Genomic DNA, 26402 nt, shown 5'->3' on the forward strand with positions numbered 1-26402 from the left:
TGGGACGAGACGAACAGTAAGGTTGGAGCGCCAATCACCGTGCAGCCTCGCGGCTCAAGCCCGACAACCAACGCAATGAACCAGAGTTTGAACCGGATCAGTCAGGCTCAGCGGGCCGGCCACAGAAGGGAAACGCGCGAGTGATGAAAAGGTCGAAGCGGAAGCTGGTTGCGGACTTTGTTCATATACGCTGCTGTTAATAACAGCAGCGTGATGTCCTCACCAGCGCAAATCATTGTAGTACTCGGATCAACGCATGATATGCCTCGCAGTAGGCGGGAACTCGTGGTCGCCGAAGCTGCCTTCGAGTCGCCTTCATCGGTTCTTGAACCACCCGTCTCCTATCCAATTCCTCATCACCTGAAGCTCGCTCCCAATTTTCAAGTGTGAATCTGCCTGGAGATATGGATTGCACCAATTTAGCACTTCAGGAGGCCACGGATCCAAGCATGAGGTCTCAACCGTCGTTCTCGTTCTCGTTCTCGTTCTTCTCCTTCTTTACTCCATCACTGTTCTCTTCCTTCTTGAGCTGGACCTCCTCCACCTCGCTTCCACTATCCTCTGCCTTGACGACAGGCTGGCTTTTCTTCCCCTTCTTTACGCTACCGTTCTTGCCACAGCTGGGAGTGTCGGCAATCTCATCGTCGTCACCGTCGTCACCGGCGTCGGCATCGGGCTTGCGCTTGCGTCCACGACCCTTGGCAATCTTGGGCTCACCGACAGCGGCTTTGGCATTGGCGTTGAACGCACCGTCGCCAATGGCACTGCCAGGTCTGATCGAGTTTCTCTCCCAGATGAGCCCGTGATGCTCCACGATAGACTTGATCTTGGATGAACTGCGACGGTCACTCCCGTCAGCGAGGGTACCTCGTTGAAGGCTGAAATACAGGGAGACAAGTGGCAGTCAGAAATACAAAGGGTACCTCATTGAAGGGTGAAATACAGGGAGACAAATGGCAGAGACAGGAACATAACGGATGGATAGGACACGTAGGTAGACAGACAGGTCAACAAGTGGATTGATTCACATACGCGTTGTGGCCGTGCTTGATGCCGTGCTCCTTCGCGACCTCGTTCCAGTCCGGCTTGATGAGGTTGACTTGTTCGCAGTTCTTGAAGACGCTCATGACGAACTCGAAGTTTGGATCGCCCACGCCGCTTGCTGAGGCCGAAACTCTGCTGCCCTTGGGAGCCATGTTCAATGTTTGTCCTTTAGCTTGGGTGGTGTGATGAAGCGTTGAAGAGGAATGGTGGTAGAAGTTTGGAGAGAGAAAGTCTAGGTTCGAGTCTCGAGGGTAAGCGAGGTAGTCACTGAGGAGGAGAAAGTAAAGTGAAGGGGGGAGAAAGGAAGAGAGGAAGAGAGGGAGAGAGGGAGAGAGGGAGAGAGGGAGAGAGGGAGAGAGGGTGAGCCTCAGTTCCTTATGGCATCGTCTCTGGGACGTGAGAAAACGGTGGCATCATCCATATTATATGGCAGGGCAAGTGAAATGAAAGTAACCTGTCTTTGACGGTAAGCTCAGCATGCCGACGAAGAGGAAAGGTACCTAGGTAGGTATTCCAGTACTGTTTCAGAGGCGGCTCATAAACGAAAGTGATACTACCGTGAGGTCCAAGTTACTGGGCTTGCACCTTGCTGTCTAGAAGCAGATTGTTATGTACACATGCTATGACTTTCAGCTAGGACAACTGTACAGGCACGTGCGAGCTCCAGGATTTTATTGACTTCGGCATTTAAGCCAGAGCCGAGCTGATACTTAGACGTCGATGAAGAAATCGTGGTGAAGTTCAAGGGACAACCAAGGGGGCTGGCTACTGTAGCTGAGGAACAAGACGCGACATGAGAACGTGATGATCCACCGGAGAAATTGAGCACTCTGAGCCATATGCTCCTCCGCACTCCTGGCAAGCAGATCCGCCCTCAACCAGCATTTCCGACTCTCTTACCTTCCGCTTCCCGTACAATCATCTTTGTCTTCTGGACGATGGTGGGGGTAGACCATGATCGATGCCAGGGGCGTGCTAACTTGACTTTACTGGGCACTGTCCCTTCTCTCTGGAACGGGTAAATGGAGAGCTGGTGACGAACGGGAGTGCGTTGTCTTCTGAGCCCGCTCAGTCGAGGTTCGCGTGCGTTGTACACGTCCACTACACCTGCTCCTGATGGTGACATGCACATTGATCCGAAGGACTCTTACTCATGCGACTCACGATACATACAAGAACCGGTTCGACAAACTCAGCTGCCCTCAAGTCCTCGTTGCCTCGTCGGCGGTGCACAAGAATGCATTTCCTGTCTTTTCAAAGAGACCATCTTGTATGTATTTATGCAACCACGTGTGGCCGAAAGTACAAGAGTATAAAAGTATAAAAGTACGCGTGCGTGCATGATGTCGTGCCAAAGTGTACATCTGAACGTCGCAGAGCATGAATGAACTGTAGCCACCAGAGAGTACGGGCACACACACACACACAACGTAATATATATATATACCAACCCCAAGACTAGGCTAAACCGCCTGATCTACCTCGGGAGTCCAGTAATTCTGATCCGTCACCACGCTCGTGTCAAACTTGTACTCGCCCGTCTGCCGGCCCTTTTGATCCTGAAAGCCCTTCTCCGTCTGCAGCAGATACAGGTCGGGATCCTGGGTCATGTTCAAAAAGAACGGCACATCCAGACTGTTGATCGGCCCGTCCACCCACTCGACGCCGGCGGTGGAGATGCCCTCCCACTCGCGCTCGATCGTGTCCTTCATGGCGAGCGGCAGCTTGGTCGTCATCGGACACTGGTACCACTGGGCGAAGTAGTCGATCGCCAGCATGATGCGGTGGCGGTCGCTCGTGTTGGGCATGCCCGCGTGCCAGAGCCGCAGGTCGCGGAAGCAGATGGCGCCCTTGCGCACCGTCGGCTGCACGGGGGGTTTGACGCGCGCGCGACCCTGCAGGTGGTCCTTCTTGATCCAGCCGCGGTCGGCGTCGACCTGCTGCTCCTCTCGGGGGTAGGCGGTGTGCGTGCCGCACCACACCTCGGTCACGCCGTTCTCTGGGCCCGTGTCCTGGAGGTAGATGTTCATGACGAGGCCCCAGGCCGGCACGTCCGGCCACGTGTGGTGCACGTCGCTGTGCACGGCTTGGCGCGCCGTGCCGCCGGGGCAGGCGACGTTGCTGTTGATGAAGCGCAGCTCGGGCTTGGGGCCCAGCAGGTTCTCGCACAGCCGGATCATGTGCGGGTTGGCGTAGATGTCGCGCGACAGGAAGGCCGGCTCGAGCGGCGGGATCTGGCTGACGTTGCCCGTCGCGGCACCTTGGTTCCAGTGCATGTGTTTCTTGCGCAGGTAGTCGACGTTGTCCTGCACCATGCGCGTGTACAGCCGGTCGATGATCTCGTCGGGGATGGCGTTCTCGAGCACCACGAACCCGTCCCGGTGGAAGTACTTGATCAGCTCCTGCAGCGTCTCGGGCCTCGTCTTGCCGGACTGGAGCTCTTCGTCGCTCAGCCGGATCACCACCGGGTTGTCGCCGTGCTTCTCGACGTCCGTGATCAGTGCCCCGTTGACGTATCGTGGTGTCGACTCGGCCGGAGGGTCCATCACCGCCGAGGGTGCCATGGTCGGTGTCGAGCTGTGTACTACTGGTGCGGTCCACGAACAGTCTGATGGCTAGAGGGAGTAGGAGCCCAAGACCACATCGGCGGGCAACACGATGTTCGATCCACGGATAGTGTGTTCTGCCAGGTCAGCTCAGGTCATATCTCGTTGTCCATGCATCGAGACTCCAGTAAACCCCCACCACGGGGCAGAGCCGGACAAGTTGACCGCGGCGCAAACATGATTGTGCCGATAATGATGTGTTGGTGCTTGGATGGTGGCGTTTGTCAAGATTTACATAACACCACTTGCTGGTCCAGGTATAGTGCAATTGCCTTTCTGGTCGTTTATGGGGGAGGGTCATGAGGTCGCCGCACCGTCGCTGGTCATGGGCACATTTAGCCTGATTTGATTCGACTGTCCCTTTCTTAAGCTTGGTCGTGTCGCTCGCCTCGCCGCCCGACGGAAGCTTCAATGTCGAGCCCGACTCTACCCCTCCGGTGCCCTCGTGCCCTCCCCTGCCTCCTCCCCTCCCCTCCTTGGGCCAGCCAGTCCCCGTGCCCCCGCAAAAGTCCTCATGATCGCCCATGAAGCTGTTGTCCCAAGACTGACCGCAGAAACCTTGCCTCGGCTTCAAGCGACCGCAATATCCACACTGTAAGCTATTCGCCGTGCGCCGCTCGTTTGATTGGCCCCAAGCAATCTCGCGGCTCAAGAAGGGCTTGCTGGAATAGGGAAATGAGACACAACTGGGGAGTCGGAGTAAGGCCGAAGGACGATCGTCAATAATGACCGCCCCTCTCGCATTCGGATGATTCGTCTGCAACAGTACAGTTCAATTCATTTTTGTACCCGTGTACCCTTCCAAGGACCAAGCCGACTTAACCCCCCCGTGACACGCAGAGAGTTCAGCCGAGGGTACTGCGCCCTGGTGAGGGTCGGTATGTAGACGAGAGAGTGCCAATCCGATGCTGATTCATCACACGAAAGCAACATCCGCTTTTGCCGGAAGATACCCCGGACTCCGTCCTGGCACCTCGTTGCAGAGATGATCCCCTCGTCGGACGTGAATAGAAAAGAACAGGCGGTGGACCTCAGGTCGTGAACCCCAGCCTGTCTCCTCCACGGAAACCTGATCTCGGTTTTGTCTTCGTTGACCAGCGCGCGCCGCCGCCTCTGCAAACATGGTGAAAATGTTCAATAAGATCCCCAAGACACGGACACTGGTCGTCGGCGGCCAGGAGTACCCCGAGGTCAGATGGTGGCAGCACAACTCTCTTATTCACCTGCACTGTCTGTGCGCAATTCTGCTACTCTCCTCGGCCACCAATGGATATGACGGGTCAATGAGTATGAGGGCGCCGCGCCCCCAATGATCGTGCGAGAGAGCCCACCAAGCTGATCTGGCGCAGTGAACGGCCTCCAGACGTTGGACTACTGGCAAAACTCCTTCCATCACCCGTCTGCTTCGATGCTCGGGCTGCTTAACGCCATCTTCTCGGTGGGCCAGGTCGTGGGACTGCCTTTGGTGCCCTATCTCGCCGACCACATCGGACGCAAGTGGACCATCCTGGTGGGCAGCTCGCTGATCTTCCTGGGCGTCATCCTGCAGACCGTCAGCATTAACATCGGAATGTTCATTGCCTCTCGATTCATCATCGGCCTCGGCATCGTCTACACGCAAAGCTGTTCTCCCATGCTCATCACGGAACTTTCGCACCCTCAGTACCGCGCAAAGTTGACCACGATTTACAACACGCTGTGGTACCTCGGGTCCATCATTGCCAGCTGGACCACGTACGGGACGCTCAAAATGGAGAGTGAGTGGTCGTGGAAGCTGCCCAGCATCTTGCAGGCGTTCCCGTCTGTGATCCAGCTCTTCTTGATCTGGCTGGTCCCCGAGTCGCCACGCTACCACATTGTCAAAGGACGTCACGATGTCGCCAAGAAGATATTCCAGCGTTTCCACGGCCCCGCGTCCGGACAGGATTTCGTCGAAAGCGAGTATCGCGAAGTGCTGGAAACCATGGCACTGGAAAAGGAATTTGCCAAACGCGGCATCTCGGAACTCTGGTCGACCAAGGGCAACCGTCATCGGTTGTTGATCGTCACCACGGCCGGTATCTTCAGCCAAACCGCAGGATCTGGGTAAGTGACATTCTGTCGCATTCACGAGATGTTCTTTTGTTTTTCGGTCCAGCTGAGTCGCCCTGAGCTGACCTCGACCCGACAGCATCGTGTCCTACTACATCTTCCTGGTCCTCGAACAGATCGGCATCACAAACTCCAACGACCAGCTGATCCTGAACGGATGCCTGACCATCTTCAACATGTGCATCGCCAGCGGCATGGCCTTCACGGTCGACAAGTTCGGCCGCCGCCCGCTCTTCCTGACGGCGACCTTTGGCATGTGCATCGCCATGACCGGGTGGACGATTGCGAGCCAACAACACCAGGCCGGCGGCACGGACGCGTCTGGCCGCGCCGTCATCGCCCTGATCTTCGTCTTCATGTTCTTCTACAACCTCGCGTGGTCGGGCCTGCTGATCGGCTACGTCGTGGAGATCTCCCCCTTCTACCTCCGATCGCGCTACCTCACCGTCATGCTCCTGAGCGTGGCGGCCGGCTTGTTCTTCTCAAACTACGTCAACCCGGTCGCGCTCGAGAACATCCAGTGGAAGTACTACCTGTGCTACATCATCTGGCTGGCGATCCAGTCGGCCGTGGTCTACTTCTTCTACATCGAGACGAAAGGTCATAGCCTGGAGACGATCGCCGTGTGCTTTGACGGCGACGACGCAAAGGTCGGTGGCCAGGCGGCGACCGCCAAAGGAAAAGAACTGCTGGAGCAGCTCGACGACAAAAAGTCGCTCGAGACGCACATTGAGCAGGTGCCGACCCTGGACAGGGATTGAACTGTGATGGTCGTGGCATAGAATCGGGACTTGAATGACCGCAGCTGGGACTGGATTGTGATGGTCGTGGCATAGAACGGAGACTCGACTGAACCGCAGCTGGTGTAACTCGGTATCCCTAGAAGAACAGTGACGCAAACAGAGTAGAATACGAGTACAAGGGAAGTACAGAAGTAAGTAGATGTGGCGCAGGTGTAAAGCGAATGTTTGGACTTCCGAATTAGGATTGGCTCGTTGGTGGCCAACTAAAGCAGCGGCGGTAGATTTCCATCCAGCAGAAAATCGACTCGAAGCGCAACTGCTTTGTCGCTGATTTCACCGATCCAATCTGTTATGTACTGATCAGGAGATTCGGATTCAGCGCCTGTCCCAGCTCCCGTTCATCTGTTTCAAATTTGCGTCGGCTCGGAACGCGACTCTACCACCAGCTGATTAGCTGTAATGACAATGAGCCGCAGAGTCGCCGCCATATGACTGTGTACTGAACTAAGCAAGCTCTAGAGGAGATCAATGGCATTGCTGATGTTTGATTCCGCCGTCAGTGCTCGTCTTCTTCTGGCTCTGCCTCCTTGACTTCAGCATCTCCTTCGTGAGCATCTTCTTCAGTCTCCTCTGCCTTCACCTTGACAGGAGCGGTCTTCTTCATCGGAGTTGCTTTACCCTTCTTGGCCGGTGGTTTGTCGTCCCCGCCGCCGTCGTCGTTCTGGGCCTTGCGCTTTTGGCCGGCGGTGGTGGTCTTCGCGGTGGTGTCTCCAGCAGGCTTGCGACCCTTGCCACTGTTACCAGCCAGACCCCACTTCCTGAGGATAGCCCAGTGGCGTTTGTAGCTGGATGATGCCGAGTCAGCGTCGGAGCGGCAAGGACAGGGCAGCGCAGCAAAGTCGAGGCAGAGCAAACCCACACGGTGTCAATAATGTGCCGCGGACCCCGCTCAACCGATCTGATCTGCGAGAAAACGGGAAACCAGGAGATGGAAGGGCGAATCACTCACCAGGCAGTCGCGTTCTTCGCACCAAGCTCTTTAGCGACCTCATCGAAGTTCGGCTTGGGCAGCTTCTCTGAAGTATGCTTTAGGCAAGTCATGACGAACTTGAAGTCGTCGTTTTCGCTTTCCGGTCCACCCATGGTGCTTGGAAATCAGTGTTAGCGTTGTAGTAGACGAAGGGAGGGCGAAAATGGTGCTTGGAAATAACTATCAGCGTTGAAGGAGACAGAGTGAAAGTGAAGAGAAGCTATACATGAACGTGGAGTGGGCACGTTGACTTACCTGGTATGCCGGATCAGCAGGAGTGAGCTCCTAAATATAGATGGTCGATGAAGAGTCAGTGATTGATGTTTGAGGATTGATGACTGAAGATGCTAAGGTTAAGAAGATGAGGTTCGAGGAAAGGAGGAAGAAGTCTGAAGGAAAGAAGAAGAAGAAGTTCGAAGGCAAGAAAAATAAGATCACGAAGAGAAGAAGCCAATTTTATGTAGTCGGCGTAGGCAGGGCAGAACCACATGCTGGGAAAAACATCTCAGATCAGGTCGATAAGACTCTGAGAGCCTCCGGACCTGACCTCTTCCTCACCTCGAGAGACAATATAGGTGAGAACTACACTGAAAACTACGGCACAACTGAGCGACGGAGTGAGGCAAGATCAATTCATTGTCTTCTCTCCTGATTTCTGCAAAAAAGCACATGAGCATTGTTCGCGCTCTCGCTATGGACTTCAGGCCTTTGCTGCATAAGGTATGCAAGCTGTCGGTTCACAGCCCGTGTGATCTGATACTCTGCCATTCGTTCGTCTGCCTCTGAAGTCTTCTTTCCAAGCATGAAAGCCCCGGTGTCAGCGCCCACCAAGAGATCAACCCGTTATGCCCGATGCCGTAGATCCAGGGCCGAAATGTCGACGAGGAAGAGGCGATAGAGATGGTTGATGGAGTCATTCTTTCGTGGTATTCTCGAGCTCGTCCTTGTCCGCCTCGTCGTCCGAAGACCAAGGAGAGGCTGGCTTCGCAGGGATTGTCTTTTGCCAGACAAGCACCTCATCGAGGGGGACGAATCTGGCGACTGGCGATCCGGCGAGCAGTTCCTCGAGCCACTCAGGCCCTCCGATCTCCTCCTCGTCGGTGGCCGGAGCGGCTGCATTCTGGCTGATAGCTGGAACGACTTCATCCTGGTCGGAAGAGAGCTCGTCTTTATCTTCGGTGGAAGCCACATCGTCTGGGTCCTCGGCAGAAGCGAGAGCATCTTCATCTACGTCGTCAGCGAGATCGTCTTCATCCTCGACGGTGGTCATAGCATCTTCATTCTCGTCGCTGTTGCCGGCGGAAATCAGGGTCTTGGTCTCGGGATTCGCAACAAAGCTCTCCTTTGCGGGGTTGAGGTCCTTCTCACCAGGCGCGTCGCTGAGCTCTTTGCCTTCGACTCCGCTGTTGATGGAGGGTGCTAACTTCATGACTTTGGCTGGAGTCTCACCACCAGCTGGCAAGTTCTTGGCTGGGCCTTGGTTGGAGGTAACAACGATGGTTTCTTCGCCTTCGACAACGCTGTTATTGATGGGTGCAGACTGCATGACTTTGGCGGGAGCTCTACCACGAGCTGGCTTCTTGTTGGCTGGTCCTTTGTCGGAAGTAGCGGCGACAATTTCTTTGCTTTTGCCTTTGTCCTTGTTCATGACCTTCTTGGCAAATGTACCGTCCTGGTATGGAGCTGGCTTCATTCTTGGAGGTTCGTTGTCAGAGGAAGTGGCGTAATCACCCATCTTGGTGGAGGCAGCGGCAGTGGTCTCTTCACCGCCAGCCTCGTCCTTCACTTTCTTCCGTGCAGCTCGCTTGCGCTTGACACCCGCCACGACAGGGACTTTGGCACCAGCGGTAGCCTGGCCACCGGCCTTGTTCGCCCATGCAGCGCCGTCTTCCTCGAGTTCTTTCAAGAAGGCACGCACTTTGTTCCTGCAATCGCACGTTAGTTTGCTTGATAATCGGAGAGGCAATAAGTGGATATGGAGGCAGAAGACTGACCCAGCACCGCCAGCGCTCATGTTGGTTTCCGTAGCCAAGCCATCGTAGTCGACGACCGGTTTCTCCTTACAATGCTTGATGATGGCCTCGAAGAAGACCTCATTGCTGACTGCGGACGCCTTGGTCATTGTGTCTGGTTTCTTGTCAGTTTTGCTGCCATAGTCTTTAGAAAGTGGTCGGGAGGCTCGGACGAGACCAACGTTTTGCGGATGTGTCACCTGTCTGCTGTGTTAGAACACTCTCAGCACGCTGCTTAAGTCATATCTTGAGATGAAGGCACGTACTAGGACTGTAGAAGGTTGTCGATGACTTGCAAAGGGAATCACAGCGCTGTGGGTGTTGGATGGTGGTGAGGTGCAAGTGAGACAAAGAAAACATAGGGTTACATGGTGCTGTTGATAAGACTGAGCTCACCGTCCGCGAAGAATCGCCAAGGAAAGCTCCATTGTTTCACAGTGAAGAATACATGCTATGCATGACTGTTCGCGATTGTAGGTCTGCTATGGACGCAGCGCGTGGGAAGAGACCGACGTTCGCGGGCGACGACAACATCCAGCAGTCTCAGATGCTGGAGAACCCGGGAGCCCTAATCCTCCACAGCAACACTAGGTGAGTTCATAGTGATCGCGAGCAGGACCGTTCGAGGAAATGCTGTGGCAGCGTGAAGCAGCGTCGTGAACTGTGAGAGTTGAGGTAAGATTTTGAGAGATGGACGTGCTTGTTCGTGCGGCCCTTCCCTTTGTCTGACGTGCTTGTATTCGGGCACACTGGTGACAATGCCTCAGAGTTCGTCCTTAACTTGGACCAGACATATTCGGGCTAGGCCAGCGCACTCTGGTCAATGGAACTGCTTTGCCGTGAGCAGAAGTCCTGGTTGCTGCACGACTTGAGACTGCACCAGTATCAATGACCAGCGTATCCTCCCGGGTCTCCCATTTCATGGCTCTCTGGCTCGTCTCGAGGTGCAAGAGAGAGCCCTGTTCTTTTCCCTACGGGAACAACCCAGCCTGGCCATGCGGAACAAAACATCCGAGGGAGAGATGTGGCAGCCCTGGGGCCGGAATACGAAGGAGCGAAATCCAGCGGTTGTGGCAAGCCTCACAAATGAGGGGTTCGATCAAGGCATACCATAAGGTATGCCTCTGGTTGGCAGTTGCAGACTTCTGTCGATAACGAGGATGACAAGGCCTACCGGCAACTCCTGCGGCTATATTGCAGTCTTGTTGGAGATGTCCTCCTTTGAAAGGCTTACCGCAAACGACGATGGTTCCTCGAGGAACTAGTTTTGGCGTGGCCTCGTCGACAGCGCGGCCAACGGACCGAGCTCCCGCCATGTTGCTCGGCGGGCAGAGGACGGTGCTGTCAAGCAGCACAGGCAGGCGATGTCAGCTCCCGAATGCAAAGCAATACGCCTTGCAAGAAGAACCGGGGCTCAAGGGTCCGCCAATGCCACATGGCTGACACACTGCATGTATGTCGTTCTTTACCCCAAATTTGACGAGACGCTGAAGGCAATTAACACCCGCGTCGACTCAGGGGTGACTCTGGGCTCGGGATCCGAGAAGACAGATGGACGGTAAGACCGCGGGTGGTGATTAGCAGGCTTGCGAACACGGAATACTGGATGTGCTCGCAAGGACTGCGAAACGTGGAATGGAACAAACCCGTACATCACATACCGTGGAACAGCGGAGGGAGTGGTGTGATAGGCAAAGCAAGACGTTGGTTTTTGGTGGTCAGAGCTTCCGGCTCGGTTGGGAATAGCGGCGCCTGGGCTCGCGTGCTAGGCGCCGCCAACCACCGTCTGGCGAGCATGGAACGCAGCTGAGTCGCCGACACGCCTCGACCCCCCGGCTCGCTCCAGGCCCGGCAGCTGGATCGCCAGAATTCCCACGTGGCCATCGGTGTGTAACCGATCGTGTGGCTTGTGCGCTAGTGCCAAAACTACGGGCTGACCACATGGACGAGGGCTGTCAGAATCCCTTGGCTTTCAGCTGAGGCTTGCTCGCTACCAGCCAATATCTACCTGCATGAAGACTCGATAGCCAGGATTTGCATGGTTTGACAGCCGTGCGCTCGGTGCGCTGTTGCCTAGAATGGTCAGAGTTGACAGAAAGGGGAGAGGCAGAACTCGACTTCGGAAGCCACACACAGGACACTCACCGTGGGGATCTGGGAGGTCGATGACGGTCTAGAACAGCCTCGCTTGCTTCGTACCCCCCGTGCCACGATTGGCATATTGAGTTACACCAGAAAGTTTGATGGCGCTATGATGGCGCTTCGATGGGCTTGGTTTACGAGTCACCGAAACCCGACAGCGTGGAACGGCCGGAAGCCAAGTTCTAGAAGACCTGAGCGATGGCTCCTCCAACTTTGGGCACAATGCGACGGGGCTACGACGGCACGCTGACGCGGTAAGACAGGAATTTGAGAGCATGGTGCGCAAGTCACTGCATAACAACCTCTAACGCTGTGATCATCTGATATTGTTACATGGTAATTACCCCAGCCAGTATAGCGATGTGTTCGTTGTAGAATAATGTACAGGCATTTTATGTCCATCAGTTCATGCTCCCTTTTGGAAGCTCTCGCAGCGGGAAAACCGAGTTAGCCGATTGTCGCACTTCAGTGCCATCGACGCTCTCCTCGACAGTTTCATCCCCTGCGAAGACGCCAGCGTCGGCACCATTAGCCAGAAGACGGTGAAGAACGCCGCATGCAGGCCCGCAAGGTCAGGTCAGAGCCACGTCCCAGCAACCTCTTTCTCTCGCTCCAAGCCATCATACAACTTGTCGACAATGTTCGTGTTGCATGATCTTCGCGCGCAGCCCGCTTCCTGTCACCTTGTCGCTTGAACGCAGAAACCCAGACGAAAATAAAGTGCTAAAACCCCCTATCCAATCACTGCTCTTTTGGGCGAACCATTTAGACAATAAAAACGGATTGTGCAGCTTGCTGGGTGCGAGTGCTCTCCTCCATTTTTGAGGTGTACTTAACCATCCCGTGGAGAGGGTATGACAAAGCTGGAAGTAACGCCGTCAGTTGGGTGCCTGTACCTCAATAATCGGAATGCGGGCGACCGGGGCCAGTTCCCGAATGCACAAATTCATGTGGTCGTGGATGTCATGAGCTCGTTCGTGGGCTGTGTCCCTTTGCAGCTCCTACTGTTTCACCTCCGTGGCAGCCCTTCTCGTGCCGTTTCATGTTACTCCTCACGCTGAAGTACTTTCCACATCCTTCATGCTTGCATTTGTAGGGCTTTTCACCTGTATGTGAATACGTATGAATTTTGAGAGAACTCGGCCTTGAGAAGGGTTTGTTGCATGTCGGACAAATGTACCGTTCTTGGGTCTGAGGATATGAGGGAGGGTTATTAGGGGGGTAATAATGATGGTGCTGCCACGTTGGAGCCATGGATGGATCGATCGGCGGTAGACTGATACCGGGAAGGGGGCCAGGGAAGTCGGTTGGCAGCGGCCTTTGTTGAGAAAGTCCAGTGAATACAGGGGCCTCCACCGGGACCTCACTTGATGGGGCTGCCAACGGACGCAGCGATCGATCCTGCGGCACAGCGTCGGGTACTCGCCGGTGGAAATGCGCTGGCCATGAATTGGGTTCAGCCGAGGATTGATAGGCCGTCGCCTGCTCACTGACTGACGGGTACGAGGAGGGTCGTTGAGCGTACAGCTCGGGATTCGTGCTCTGATGTCCATTGCTCCGGCCTGAACTGATTCCAGGTGAAGTGTTTTTGGGCGATGGGCGTGCGAAGTCGAAACTCGACGTTGGCAGGAATTCTGGTGTCGGTGGAGGCAGAGATCGAGGGCTTCCTACTATCTTTGTCATGTCAGGGCTTATTCCTTGTCCATGTGAGCCTCCCGATATCCGTCGTACGGGATCGAATGTCGGAGAAGAAGCATTTCCTGATGCTTGTCAGCATATGATATGGCCTCTCGACGAAGTAGACCCAGCAGACAAACCTTTGGCAGCGTGCTCGGTGACGGGTCCGAGGAGGCTCGAAATTGATGGTAGTGAGGGTCTGACTTTATTTGCCTGGTCCATGGCACCGGATGCCAGCAAAAAGCCGTGGGACAGTAAAGGAGGCTGCAGAGATCGACTCGACTCATACGGTGGGAGCAACGCCAATGCCATAGCACAGATGTATTATGGTTGAACAGGCTTATGGTATGAATCTAGGGCAAGGTCCAGCTCCTGTGCTGGCGAGTCCCCTGGTCGATCTGAAAATGTCCTGCTTTCGACCGAGGGGCCGTTCGATGGTTGTCACTCCTCAAGGATACAAGGGAGATCGGGGAACGGTTGCTTGCTGAAGGTGATCAAGATGGATTCGAGATCTACGGCTGCGTGACGGTCGGGTATGGCGAGGGTTATGCTGGAAGTATCGATGCGAAGTGTCTACTCTGTGCTGGCGGGGAAGGTGGTGAAAACCAAAAGAAGATACTGGTTGAGAGGGAGAGGAATATTCGGTTTGGTGGAGATCAGGGTTGTGACGTTGCAGCGGGAAGGCAGCAAACAGGTCCAGGTTCACGACTGATCGCTGCCCTTGACATTTGACGAACGGCTCGCTTATGGAAAAAGGATGCTAAAACCGACAAAGGAAGATGGAGTCTTGCGGGCCACAATAATGAGCAGGGCGCTTCCGGAGCCGAGGACTCGAGGGGGGAAGATCGTCGAGAACAAGACGGAGCCAGAGGTGAGCCCGAAGTGAGCGAGAGGTGAGCGAGAGGCGATTGGGAGGGTGGGCGGCCCACGGGCTCTGCCACTCCAGTCGTCAAATAATGCAGCGGCCGGATGGGACTTGGGCACTTGTGCCTGGTTTGGCAACCCAGAGGCGTGCGATGTGCGGGCTTGGTGGAAGATCAAAAGTGGGCAGACGGTGAGTTTAAAGCCACCGTTGGTAAGAATGTGGCCCGTATGGTCGTGAGTGGGATGGACTAGTGCGAGACTTGAGAAGTGCCACAGGTTCGGGTGCGTAATCGGTGGTCAAGCCTGTCCTCAGACCCTCGTCACTACCGCTGTCAACGATGGCTGACTTTTTGCTGGGGTTGTCCAGGTGGCTTGCTAGCTGTCAAGATCGTGAAAAGGTCGAGGCGTTCCAGTCCACAACGACCAGCTGAAGAGAGGCAAGCCGACAGCTGTTGTGACGGAGTGATCAGCCGTGCCAGATTCTAAAAGCTACTAGAATCCTGTTAGTGAGAACTTAAGGTGCGGCGTGCAAACGCTTTCACTTCACAGTCAGGTGAGTGGATATCTGAGCGTACACTTGTCAACGTACAGATCCGTTAGAGTCCTAGCATGGGCTAGGCCTTGACTGTTATGAATGGAGAGAAGGGCAGAGATCGCAAAACTCACTGCCGCGTGGTAAGGTACTAGCGATACCGGGGATGCTGGCACTTGTAATACGTCGCTCGTACGGCTTGTTTATTTTGGGACAGATGACGAGAAGGAATTCACTCCAAACCCGGAACGGCACCGAAGGAATAAGCCCACGACAGGTCCAGAGGTCGCTCGCCCCGATATTCCGAAGTTTACCACACTGCTTATGATACCGTTGAGGAGCTACTTGATCCATCCTCTGACCCCGTGAAGGAGATCATCGCAAGCTCTACCTTGCCTGCCATGGTACTACTAGCAAGGCAGAACCAGGGCCAGTGTGGACAGTGGAAATTCAGACCGAACGCCATTCAGCGATGGTTAGCGAGAGGTGTTAGAGGCGTCAGCGTCAAGCTGGCCGTAAAGTTTGATAAAGAGTGCATAGCGACGATAGCGTAATGATAGTGTCTTTCCACGAACGGCTCGAGGTTCGCAGTCACAGCCCGTCAGGCCGGAGTGGTGAAGTCCAGAGATCTCCCGGACTGGGTGGCCCCTGTGATGCCGAAACACGATCAGGCGATCAAGCGGCAATCCTTAGTGCCAATGCTAAAGGTGGAGGTGTCTTCCAGGGTGTCAAGCCCATGAGCTAGCAGTCCCCGGCATCCCTGGCATGTAGGTCAGCCGCTAAGCTCAAAACTTGAAGTGGCTTTTGGCGCTGGGCATTGGATCGAACCATGACCTCCACGCATCTTTGTGGAAAGCCAGCGTCGTCTCACCGCAAGAACGGATGTGCCGCATCTTGCAAGGCTACCTGACCCCGAATGAAACAAGGCTGCTCGCCTGGAGTTGCAGTGTGGGAAATGAGAAAGTGGCAGCCTGAAACTCTGCTGCACTGGACATGGCACTCCGTGCAACGACGGCTTCCTCGAAGCTCGACCGAGTCTACTCCATGTGAGCAGCCGGTAGATGACGAGACTGGCTTGCTGTGTGAAGAGGTGGGCTAGAACCCATGATGTCGCTTCTCGCGCAGCAGTCAGTGCAATATCCACCCAGTGGCAGTTCTGCCGACGGACGGAGTACATCGTAGATCATCGGTGATTCACCACAGAGACGTGCTACGTGGGCGCGTGGCCGGTGATACAAGGCGTCGTCTAGCAGAGTGTGCCGAGGTCACCGCAGATCTACCCAGTCGTGAGACTTGTGCGTTACCACTGCTTCAGACCAAGGTGGAACACCTGGAAAAGGAGCAGAAGCCCGGGGAGTGATTCGCTTAGCAGGGTTGACGAGTCGACCCAATGAACTTCGCTCGGAGATTATGCGCATAAAGATACTCTAGTGTCTAGCCTTTAACGGACTCGCTTACCGACAACCTGGTTCAGTGTTGCCAATGAACTCTATCACGCGCCTTAGCCCTGGTATCCTTGCCTCGGTGGCAAGCTGAAGCCTGAAGAGATCTGTTCCCTGCCTGGAATCGCAAGTTCAGCCTTCAGCAGATCCGGATTTTGGTACATGGAATCCTGGAGGGGCGTCAGTGCCTCCTGCTACGGGAACCTTCGAGCAAGCCCCGTAGCCGCATTCGCAACGGCAGGAAGTCAGTAGGCGAGGGTTGGGTGGTTTTGCTGCGTCGCTGGTGTTCTTCTCATGTTGAATCCTTTTCCTCGTTGGTCTAAGTGTTCCCCGTGCTCGACATCCCTTAGCGAGGGGCGGCCTTGCACCCCTGCCGGTTCCGAAGCAGCGGCGTCATTTGGTCCTCCATCCAACCAGAGCGCCATTCGTCGTCCAAGCCGGGCTGCACCAAGCCACGCATGTCGATCTGGTTGCACATGGTCTCGTGGAGCCCGTTTGATCGTCCCCGGCGTCATCCTCATGATTTCCCATGCAGCTGCCGAGAGTTGACCTTCCCCATCTGGATTATCATCGATCGTACGGAGTACAGGCTTTGTTATTCCTGGACTCTCCTGTTTGATCCCATGGAGATGCCGTAAATCTACGATCAAGGGCGGCACACCGGCAGAGGCGGCTCTACTTGACCCTGGCTGATGACTGCACTCACGCGAGATCAAAGGTGCAAAGGCGCGTCAGTCCGTCCGCCTACCGCCTGTTTCATCTTTGCCTCGTGGTTCCCCATGCTTATCGTGTGAGGAATAGGGGCATCGGGTTATCCGAGGCCATGCGAGGTCTTGAGCCTTTAGGTCAAGCCGAATATCCCGCCATTAGTGAAGGGTAGAATTGCTTCATTACTAGTCCGTATTGTGCAGGCGAATACATCGATACCGCTATGAAAAGCCACCGTTGCATCTGTGCACAATGATATTCCCGTTCAGCGAGGATGAGGGAAAACTCATACGCGCAAACGCACTGGACTTGCAGGAGGCTTTCGCAGCACCGCCTGTACCTGCCACTTCGTAGGGTCAGTCCTTGCAGGATGCAGCGAGTCTAGCCAGAACAATGAGAGCATTCTCTGTTTCGAGGTTGCTAAATGTCCGCTACTGAGTGCTTGGGCGCACACTAGCTGTCAAACGGGGTTATTGCCTGTTCTCTTCAGCTTCGATTGAACGCCTAGGCCACGTGGCACTGAAGTCGCGTGCATGCCTAACGAGACACTCTCGGCAGGCCTCGTTCCCTGGCTGTCACCATGACAAATGGGACTGGGCATGCCGAATATGAGGAGACAATTCGATCGTCCTCGACAAAGATTGACTGATGTTCTACGGAGTACATAGGTACCTACCGGGTAGCGCGGCAATGCACCTGTACTATTTACGAGTACTCGGACGGCCAACAGCATCAGACAACGCATGGCCAGCGTGCAGATAATGATGTGCAAAGATCGCCAGGCACTTTTTAAACCTCCGTGCTTCACTAGACCGCAGTGAGTAAGACCGCCATAACATCATTTCGGTGGTGAAGTCGAACTACTGCACAGTCGGCCCACCTTTGAGCATCGCCGTGCTGTCGACGGCGTGTCTCGGCAAGGTGTGCGTGGAGCAGCCTACCGTCGCAACTTGCTCACCGTCTGCTTTCAGTCACATCACCCACCAGAAGCCGGACCCTCCGTAGTTCGACGTAGTGACAAGCCTGATACTGGACTAGGAATGGCACTTTTGGGGCGTCAAGCCAGCTTCTAGAAGTGAGATAATAATGTCCGAAGCTCGCGAGAGGCTTCTCGGGTCCAGACTGGGAGGCTGGTACAACAACGCTCCCTGTGAGGGGCTACTCATTCATGCTGCTGGGCGGCATGTCGAGTGGGATACAAGCTTTTACCTGACGGAGTACACACGAAAGCACTACGTCGGGGGGTCAGACTGATTATCCCGCTTCGTGGGGCCCAGAGGGATCACCAAGCAACACCGGAATGTTGCGACTTCTGGGTGATAGCACGAGATACCAAGAACTTGCCGGCACCACTTGAGCAAGGGCCAGCCAAGCTTCAATCTTTCCAACTCAAGTCACCAAAGAGGACTCAATTCATTCATTCCAGAGCAGAGCGTATTCCAGTCTATCATCGATCCCTAGTAATTCAGGGCGCCAGGATTGTCCACATCGTTAGAGTTCGAGTGACAGGATCCTGACAAGCCTCGTATTCGGCTACTCATCTCGCTTTCCCCTGCTCATGTGGGTGTCATGTTTCTCCAGTAACAGCTGCGATGTTCCGGCAGAATCCTGGCGACACGCGGCCTTCATCAGGCTAGCCCGCCATGAAGAACCCCATCGGCGATTCGCCGCAGAGTTCAAGGCGTGACAGACAGGTCACCAAGAAACGATTCAGACCAGCCGGATCGTTCCCCCGCCAATCTTCCACGTGGCAGCCATCGCTGGGAAAGGTCACTTCTCGTTCCACTTTTACGAGGAGGGCCCCTGATCACCCTCGAGCTACCGAGGATCACACAGCAGGCGGACGCCCGAGATCCCCCGATCATACCGGAGTAGGTTCATAATACGATCCGTGTGCTTCTCTGGCGGCCGAGAGCCTGTCTCATCGCGGACTACAGGACTCTTCTCCTGGCAGCTTGGGACGTTCTTTCTCCGTGTGTGCGTGGGGATACTCCGCCGAGCCTTCTGTGTTGGCGTGTGTTGGACGAGGACGCTGAGTACCTGGTCAGGGAGACTTTGCTTATGCAACTAGCCTCTTTCACCATATTCTGGGATTGAAACAGCAGCTCCAACGAGTCATGGATAGCAACCAAAACTTCTCATTTCGCGCACCCGCAGCCCACATCGAGGCTCTGCTGACCATGTCGGCTTACCGTAGATGGCTAAAGTGATCCTGCCGTTTTGAGCAACGGCGACAGGGCCACAATATGACCCGTGCCCTGCCTACCAAATGATGCCACCCTTGCCTTTCTCACCATAATCCTGGGCAAAAACCGGTTACCAACCTTCCCGGGGCACGTGGTTCGAAATTCTCAGCGTTGAGAAATCGAAACCCCGAAATCCCCGGGTCCCCGAAGGCCCGCACAGAAAGGTTGCGCCCCATGGCAGGATTAACCGCGAGGCCAGACAAAAGACAAACTATGTGGGGACTCTGTTGGGTTTCTCAGATGCCTCACCCATGCCCTTCTGGACGCTGTTTGACGTACAGAGTCCCAGAAGCATGCATCACGACCGGGACCGAAATCTCGTATTTCTTGCTACTATTGCCTCCACTAGCCCCTTGCTGGTGAGCGACGATGGCTGGCTGAGAGAACGGCGCCGGCCGCAACATCCAACACCAACCCCCAATTGTCAGAAGGTGTCGCATTTGTTGGTGTTTGTCACGGGCCTTCATTCCCACTGGGTCCGTAGCAAACGTGATAAACATGGTCGAGGTGTCCAATCAAGGGCAGATGATGCATGCTCTCCAAGGTCCTGAAGCGCTCGAAGCCTTCTTTGCAAGGGGTGCAAACAGATTCCTTCGCCAAGGGAGACAAGTCAGGCAAGTCAGGTTGTCAACAGCGTCGACGGGGACAGGGCTGTGCAGGATTTATTCCCCTGATCGACACAGACAATCTACGAAATTCCAATTCGTCTGATAGCAGACTCGTACACCGTATGGGAATTCCACTCACATCTCACAATACGAACCACGGAGAACGAGCCAAGCTCTCGAGCCCAGCCAAGTTCCCGACGAGGTGGCCATCAGCATAATTCTGAGCAGCTAAAACTCCCCAACTCCGGAGCCTACATATCTGTGTACACAGTACTTTGGAATTAACGTCTCAGAATTTCGCTGACAGGAAAGCCCACACCATTTGAGGCCACCACTCCGAGTTTGTGACAGCACACTTCATCGCCCTGAGCTGTTGCGACATGATCTGCCTCCGTGGCATCCAGTCGAATGTAGCACGGAGTGCTGACTCGACAGGTCTGGTCCACCAACAATGGCTCGAAGGAATGTTCGACCTGCCTGAGTTGGATAGCGGGGCTTCGCAAGGACTCGCCAGTCCAGGCCGATCTTGATCTTTCGAGCGACGAGCGCATGTGCCTAGCCCGACAAGAGACCTCCCCGTAAGACGATCAATGCTGCCCGCATGGAGCTACCCCGTAGATCTATCGCCGTACCAAGTGTCGACGGTATACGAACACGCAACTGCCGGGTCTAGGTTGCCTATTGCATTCCGGACGCAAAAAGGCGGACTGGTTCTGGGCGCCCCAACTGACGCAGTGGACAGGTCGAGAAATTGTCCCGACACCGCATACACAGGACATATCTTACTACCTTCCAAAATGAGGTGATGTGCGCTCGGGACGAGACAGTCTCGATGGTTGATCTCGCGATCAATTGGCGATCAGCTGGCGATCCTGTCCCCTCTGTTACACACAGGCTTACTCCGTGTCTCTTTGGATACGCGACGTGGAGCCTCAGATATAAGGCTGAGTCACGTGCCAAACCCAAGTATCTCAGATGCTGTGAAGGAAGTATGACGAGCTTGTATGGAGGAAGATCAGGTGGCTGAAGGGACGAAGCTGTCATACAATCAGCAGGAAGTACTAGCCAGTTCGCCTCCCAATGGAGCAATATCCTATTGTCTTTACATGATGTTCCAATGCTATCGACGGATTAAGGAACGCGCATTGGTTGTCCATAATTTGTCTGTGACGACCACGCAAAGTCTGGACTTGTCCGAGGCGAACGAGACCGCGTAGAGCTGGTGCAACCCATACCCGATGTTGGGATCACTGTTCCCCGATGTATAGCCTGATCGGGGCATGTCCTTTCGCTGGAGTGGAATAGCCAAATGTCACCTTTCGGTGAGCCCTCACCGTGGATTCTTGGGGATCCCGACCAAACCCAACCGACATCTATGTGGGGGCAACGGTGTCGACGCACTGGTGGCGACTTGGTCGTGCAACCGGCGGAAGCCAGACACAAGTGAAGCTGATTCTCATGTTGTTGTGAATGCGAAGCACAACCAGCAACTATTATAATATGGACAACACGCTGCTTGGTGGGTATTTCACAATGCTGTTGCGTTGCCCCGCAACGGCTGGGTAAATAAAGATTCCGCTTGCTCTGCACCACCCGCCATTTGTGTACATCATCTCTAACGTTGGCTGCGCTATCTGCAAGCAAGTCCCCAGTCCCCAGTCTTTCTTACACTGTCGCTGTTAGTTGTTGTCCGGGCATGTTCCTTCCATAGCCATATCAGCAAGTTTCAGATTGCGCTTGCCTTCTTACTCACAACCCGTCGACGAGGCAAGCGCCATGGCCCTCGAACCTGCCGACAATGACAAGTACGAGGTCAAAGAAATCATTGGTAACTCTAAGACTCTCTGAGTTCTGCCGACCGTCACTCACATCGCATAGGTCGCGGCGCCTTTGGAATCATCCGCAAAGTACACCGGAAACAAGATGGACATGTACGCCACACCCATGCCGTGCACATGAACTCTACTGACTGGCCGCAGGTCTTGTGTCGCAAAGAGATCAATTATCTCAAGATGTCCCAGAAGGAGCGTGACCAGTTGCACGCCGAGTTCTCCATCCTTTCGTCGCTCAACCACCCGAACATTGTCGGCTACTTCCACCGCGAACACCTCAAACAGACGCAGGAGCTGTACCTGTACATGGAATACTGTGGCGGCGGCGACTTGGGCACGGTGATCAAAGACTTGAAGCGGAAGAAGGAGTTTGCAAAGGAAGAATTTGTGTGGAGGATATTCAGCCAGATCGTTACCGCTCTCTACCGATGCCACTATGGCGTCGACCCGCCTGAAGCGGGCAGCGACTTTTCCAGACAGGTCCTTCCCCCTTCCACTAAGGGCAAGATGATCCTCCATCGGGACCTGAAACCGGAGAATATCTTCCTGGGTGCGGACCAGTCTGTGAAGTTAGGTGACTTTGGGTTGTCGAAGATGATCCAGTCGCATGATTTTGCGTCAACCTATGTTGGGACACCCTTCTACATGTCGCCCGAGATCTGTGCTGGGGAGAAGTACACCCTTTACTCGGACATCTGGTCGTTAGGGTGCATCATGTACGAACTCTGCACCAAGGAACCCCCATTCAACGCCAACACCCACCTACAGCTTGTTCAGCGCATCCGCAAAGGAGACTTTCCGCCTATCCCAGACATATACTCCAAGGATCTGGCCAACGTCATCGCGCATTGCCTGAAGACAAATCAGAGACAACGTCCTGATACCAGCTCATTGTTAACAGTGCCCTACATCTGGCTCGCGCGAAGACAGCAAGAGATGGTCGCGCTTGGTCAAGGATTAAAGACGCGGGAGGAGGTCGCGGAGCACAAGATCAGACAAGCAGAAGAAAGACTCTCGGCCCTTGAGGCAGATCGGGCTGTCCTGAAACATGAGATTGACTCTCAGCTACGTCGCGAGTGGGAACTCAAGGCTCGACTCGAAATTGACAGACAAGTCCAAGTGGAGCTGGAGAGACTACGCAAGAAGTTCGACAAGGAGGTTGAAGAGCGCGCAGCACAGGTTTTGGCAAGACAAAACCCCTCAAATGAAGGGCCAGTACCAAGAGAGATTCGGAACCCTCCTGGACCAGTCTACGGCAGAGAAAACCTGAACCCGAGCTCTTCATTCAACACTGCCGGCGAGGAAGACTTCCCCTCAACAACCGATATCACCGACTTGTCAGACCTCTCGATCCAGTCCCCAATTACATCCTCGAAGCCGCCCGCCAAGAAGACGAAAACTCCATTTGCCCGGTCCAAGACGACATTTGACTCACCGGTTGATGTGCAAATGTCCGAACCATCACCAATGTCCATTTCGTCCCTTGCGCTATCACCTCGCCGAAACGCCACAGCTCAAGCGACCGCCAACACGACAGTCACTGCCGCAGGGGCAAAAAACATTTTCGCCGAAGCAGCACGTCAGAAGGCTCGGTGGGAACCTCGGTTGGCGTACTCATCGGATGAGGAAAATATCGACCCGGCTGACGACTCCGACGATGACGAGTTCCCTGACTTGCATAGTCCTACGAGACCGAAAGCAAAGGTAGCAGACACCGATCCGTTCAAGAATCCCTCGCCCTTGAGGAACCGGCCAGTTATCACCAGGCAGAATACGACGGCGACCATGCAGAAATTGATCACGAAGCCGACATTGTTCCCGTCAACTAACACGGCTGCCCAAGTGAGAGCTGGAATTGCTTCAGGAAAGATTGCCAATGCCATCAAAGGTATCCCGCGAAATGCCACAGACGGTGATCTCAAGGCTACCGCAATCAAGGCTACAAGCCCTAATCGACGCCTCAGCAAGATCCCGAGTCGGAACGACCTGAGGGAACATGCCATTGCGGAAGAGGGAAGCACGAGCCCTCTCAGACGAGCAGCAACCATCGGCGGCGGGCTCCGCAGCAAGCTTGCAGGGGGTAACGATCCGGCCGGTGGGCTGGGTGTCGCAGGCCGAACGCGCGTCGAACTGCATCAAGCGCGTGCTGGAGGCCTACCAGCGAAGGCGAGGGTTGCTGAGAAGGACCTTCCCCCTGTTCCCATCTGGGACCCCGAGATATGTGGAGATGAGATGCCGAGTCCGTTCCTGAAGAAGGACGTCAAGCAAATCCGGCTCATACGGTGACGCAGCGACTTCCTCTGGCAAATATCGGATACGGCGAATGATCTGACGACCTTCATGTGTCAATGAACGCAACACTCCGCTGGCCTACAGGTGGAGGTGGATGAGAGCCGCAACGGACCGCCGTCCTCGCCGCCATCTGGTTTCTGGTGAGGCGTCTCTGGCCGGCGGATGGAGAAAGAACTGTCGTCACGAGTGTGCAGGCCAGGCTGCTTCGATGAGGGCATACTTGGCTGGCCAGCGACGATGCCACCAGATCTTTACGAGTACAGACTCCTCGGAATACTCTCTTTTGTTTAGGAAAATCGGAGGCCTTGAGACTTGTTTGGGAATGCTTGTACACGACTTTCTTTGGTGCGAGCATGACGGTCTGGATAGCCTGGTGCAAGAAGCCAATGCGGACGCGAAGTACGACGTCGGCGAACGAGGCGTGATTGCTCACTAGTGCGGGAAAAGATGACCGTCACTGGGGGCTAGTGAAGCGGATAAAGATTGCAGGTTGCTTTGTATGGTCCTGCAATCGCTCAGAGGGTGCCTTGTCTTGCTTAGATCAGGAATGGCCACTACAAACCGGGGCGCATGTTTACCTTGGTTGATATCGACTCTGAGCTGAGCAAGGGATGGACACCATCACCGCCAGAGTAATGCCACACATCTCCAATGATTTCTTGTCTGTTGAATGTCTCTTGATGCCCACTAACGGCGAATTGAATTGAACCTCCCCCAAGTCCATATTTAAGTTATAGTCACCAACGAGATGAGATCGGGAAAGATTGTTCCGCCACGCATGGGTCTCAGACTCTGTAACGGTGGAGGAGTACGGGATGGGAGGGAGAGATGACGAACAAAGGGCCCTAGAAGGACGGTATCATTATGTGTCCTCATCGTCGACCTCCTCGATCTCGACATGCCGGCTGGGTTTCTGACCACTTCGCTCGACTGTCCCAGCGTCAAGTCGTGCATCGTCTTCAACCTCCTCGATGTCGACACGCCGCCTGGGTCTCTGATTACTTCGCTCGACTGTCCCGACCTCAAGTCGAGCATCGTCATCCACTTGGCCAGTCGTGTCCTGGTCTTGCATTTCCAGTTCTCGGAGAAATCGCGCTTCTTCCTCGGCCAGCTTTCTCGCATGCTCCTCGTCTTCCGGCGTCCCTGCCGACTCCTGCGTCTTGTGATCGTTCCGTCCTAGATATCCCTCCGCCTCTAATCTGTCCATCTCTTCAGGCTCGAGCAACCGACCGGCCGGTCCTCCTTTGGCGGCTTGTTGCTTTTTGCGGACAACATCTGGCACGAATCTGTTGACGGCCTCTTTACGCAAGTCGCGGATCTGAGGAGCACTTTCGTATGTCGTCTTCACCACGGGCACAGAGCCTGGTTTGGATGGCAACGCGGTATCTGGTTGTGAGGCGTTGGTCTCGTCCTCATATCGCGGGAAATAGCGTCTGGATTCCCTCGGAAGGGGCGGAGGAGTGTCTTCGGGCATAGGGATCCGTCGGACAGAGTCATCTGTGTCGCTTCCGGACGATTGTCGTCGCTGATGATGATGTTTGCGTTCGCCATCGTGCCGCCTCTTGCCCAAAACGTTGTTATTGCCGTCACCGTCTTTTCTTCGCTGACCCGCACCAAAGGTTGGCGCTTTCTCGCCCAGTGATTCTCGTGCTTTTCTGATAGCCTTTAGGTCTCGTTCGAGGTCTTGCAGGATCGCTCGTTCGCGAGGTTTGATGTCGCCGGCGGCCTCGAGAGCCTTGATGTCGTCAATCTGTCGCTGGATGCGCTCGGGGTTGCGACGCGCCAGTTTTTCATTGCGTCTCGCCTGCAGTTCCGCGCGACTCTTTTTCAGCTGCTTTGCCTTTTCTAGCTTTCGCTGCTGCTGCGCCGGGTTGAGCGCCCTTTCTTTGTCTTTGGCCATTGCGTCGGGAACTTAGTTGCAAGGCACGGGCTGGTGTGTATAAAGATATAGATTTATCGACCGTGCTGGCCGCGGGAGCTGCAACTCGACGTCAGATGCCAAAAACTCGGGGAATTAGTGTACGATCGGTAGCGGCCGTCTGCAGCAACTGTCGCACCCATGAAACGTTGGGTCTCACCGGTCAGGAGCAGACGAATCCCGGCAAGCGGGAGCCCTCTGCAGGCTGCAGGGTGACGATCAGGAGCGGTGCAGAGAGCTGGATAGGCTGCAGTAGTCTCGCAGTGGTGGACGCAGCTACTTCGTCAAGAGAACAGTGACTGCTCCTTGAGGAGCCAGACACACGAGCCTCTGCAGGCCGAATGGAAATCAAGCTCTCGCAGCTATCACAGTTCGTGCAACACGGCGTCTGAGTGACAGCCTGCATGAACTCAATGCGGCTCGTGGTGCAGTTGGTGATCATGTGGAGGACGTCGGTGCAGAAGGACTCGCGAGGACAGCAGCAGTGAGCAGCCCAGCCCAGCACAGCACCAGCATCGGCGACCTTTCTTGCAGAGGGAAGAGAGCGTGAAGTATCGTGAGTATCTCAGAGACGGCACAGCACAGCACAGCACGGCGCCCACGCTCCCACCACTC

At 55.0% G+C, this 26402-nt stretch overlaps 8 protein-coding genes across 8 annotated transcripts; 2 read left to right on the forward strand and 6 right to left on the reverse strand.

Moving 5' to 3' along the window:
• Positions 1-457: 457 nt before the first annotated feature.
• On the reverse strand, positions 458-1196 carry G647_05379 (uncharacterized protein; the record flags this gene model as incomplete). The annotated part of the gene is made up of 2 exons (XM_008729710.1): positions 458-836; positions 1033-1196. The coding sequence occupies 2 exons, from the start codon at positions 1194-1196 to the stop codon at positions 458-460; spliced, it is 543 nt and encodes a 180-aa protein (XP_008727932.1).
• Positions 1197-2507: 1311 nt separating this feature from the next.
• G647_05380 (uncharacterized protein) lies at positions 2508-3608 on the reverse strand (the record flags this gene model as incomplete). Its single annotated transcript, XM_008729711.1, has 1 exon — positions 2508-3608. The coding sequence occupies one exon, from the start codon at positions 3606-3608 to the stop codon at positions 2508-2510; it is 1101 nt and encodes a 366-aa protein (XP_008727933.1).
• Positions 3609-4771: 1163 nt separating this feature from the next.
• Positions 4772-6502, forward strand: G647_05381 (uncharacterized protein; the record flags this gene model as incomplete). The annotated part of the gene is made up of 3 exons (XM_008729712.1): positions 4772-4937; positions 5000-5735; positions 5821-6502. 3 exons carry the CDS (start codon positions 4772-4774, stop codon positions 6500-6502), a joined length of 1584 nt encoding a protein of 527 aa, XP_008727934.1.
• A 538-nt stretch (positions 6503-7040) lies between these two features.
• Positions 7041-7627, reverse strand: G647_05382 (uncharacterized protein; the record flags this gene model as incomplete). The annotated part of the gene is made up of 2 exons (XM_008729713.1): positions 7041-7329; positions 7494-7627. The coding sequence occupies 2 exons, from the start codon at positions 7625-7627 to the stop codon at positions 7041-7043; spliced, it is 423 nt and encodes a 140-aa protein (XP_008727935.1).
• Positions 7628-8427: 800 nt separating this feature from the next.
• On the reverse strand, positions 8428-9636 carry G647_05383 (uncharacterized protein; the record flags this gene model as incomplete). The annotated part of the gene is made up of 2 exons (XM_008729714.1): positions 8428-9439; positions 9509-9636. The coding sequence occupies 2 exons, from the start codon at positions 9634-9636 to the stop codon at positions 8428-8430; spliced, it is 1140 nt and encodes a 379-aa protein (XP_008727936.1).
• A 3084-nt stretch (positions 9637-12720) lies between these two features.
• Positions 12721-13221, reverse strand: G647_05384 (uncharacterized protein; the record flags this gene model as incomplete). The annotated part of the gene is made up of 1 exon (XM_008729715.1): positions 12721-13221. One exon carries the CDS (start codon positions 13219-13221, stop codon positions 12721-12723), a length of 501 nt encoding a protein of 166 aa, XP_008727937.1.
• Positions 13222-21521: 8300 nt separating this feature from the next.
• Positions 21522-23863, forward strand: G647_05385 (uncharacterized protein; the record flags this gene model as incomplete). Its single annotated transcript, XM_008729716.1, has 3 exons — positions 21522-21573; positions 21624-21676; positions 21725-23863. The coding sequence occupies 3 exons, from the start codon at positions 21522-21524 to the stop codon at positions 23861-23863; spliced, it is 2244 nt and encodes a 747-aa protein (XP_008727938.1).
• An 868-nt stretch (positions 23864-24731) lies between these two features.
• On the reverse strand, positions 24732-25769 carry G647_05386 (uncharacterized protein; the record flags this gene model as incomplete). The annotated part of the gene is made up of 1 exon (XM_008729717.1): positions 24732-25769. One exon carries the CDS (start codon positions 25767-25769, stop codon positions 24732-24734), a length of 1038 nt encoding a protein of 345 aa, XP_008727939.1.
• Positions 25770-26402: the final 633 nt, after the last annotated feature.

This window comes from Cladophialophora carrionii (genome assembly GCF_000365165.1).
Source record: "Cladophialophora carrionii CBS 160.54 unplaced genomic scaffold supercont1.4, whole genome shotgun sequence".
Taxonomy (NCBI): domain Eukaryota; kingdom Fungi; phylum Ascomycota; class Eurotiomycetes; order Chaetothyriales; family Herpotrichiellaceae; genus Cladophialophora; species Cladophialophora carrionii.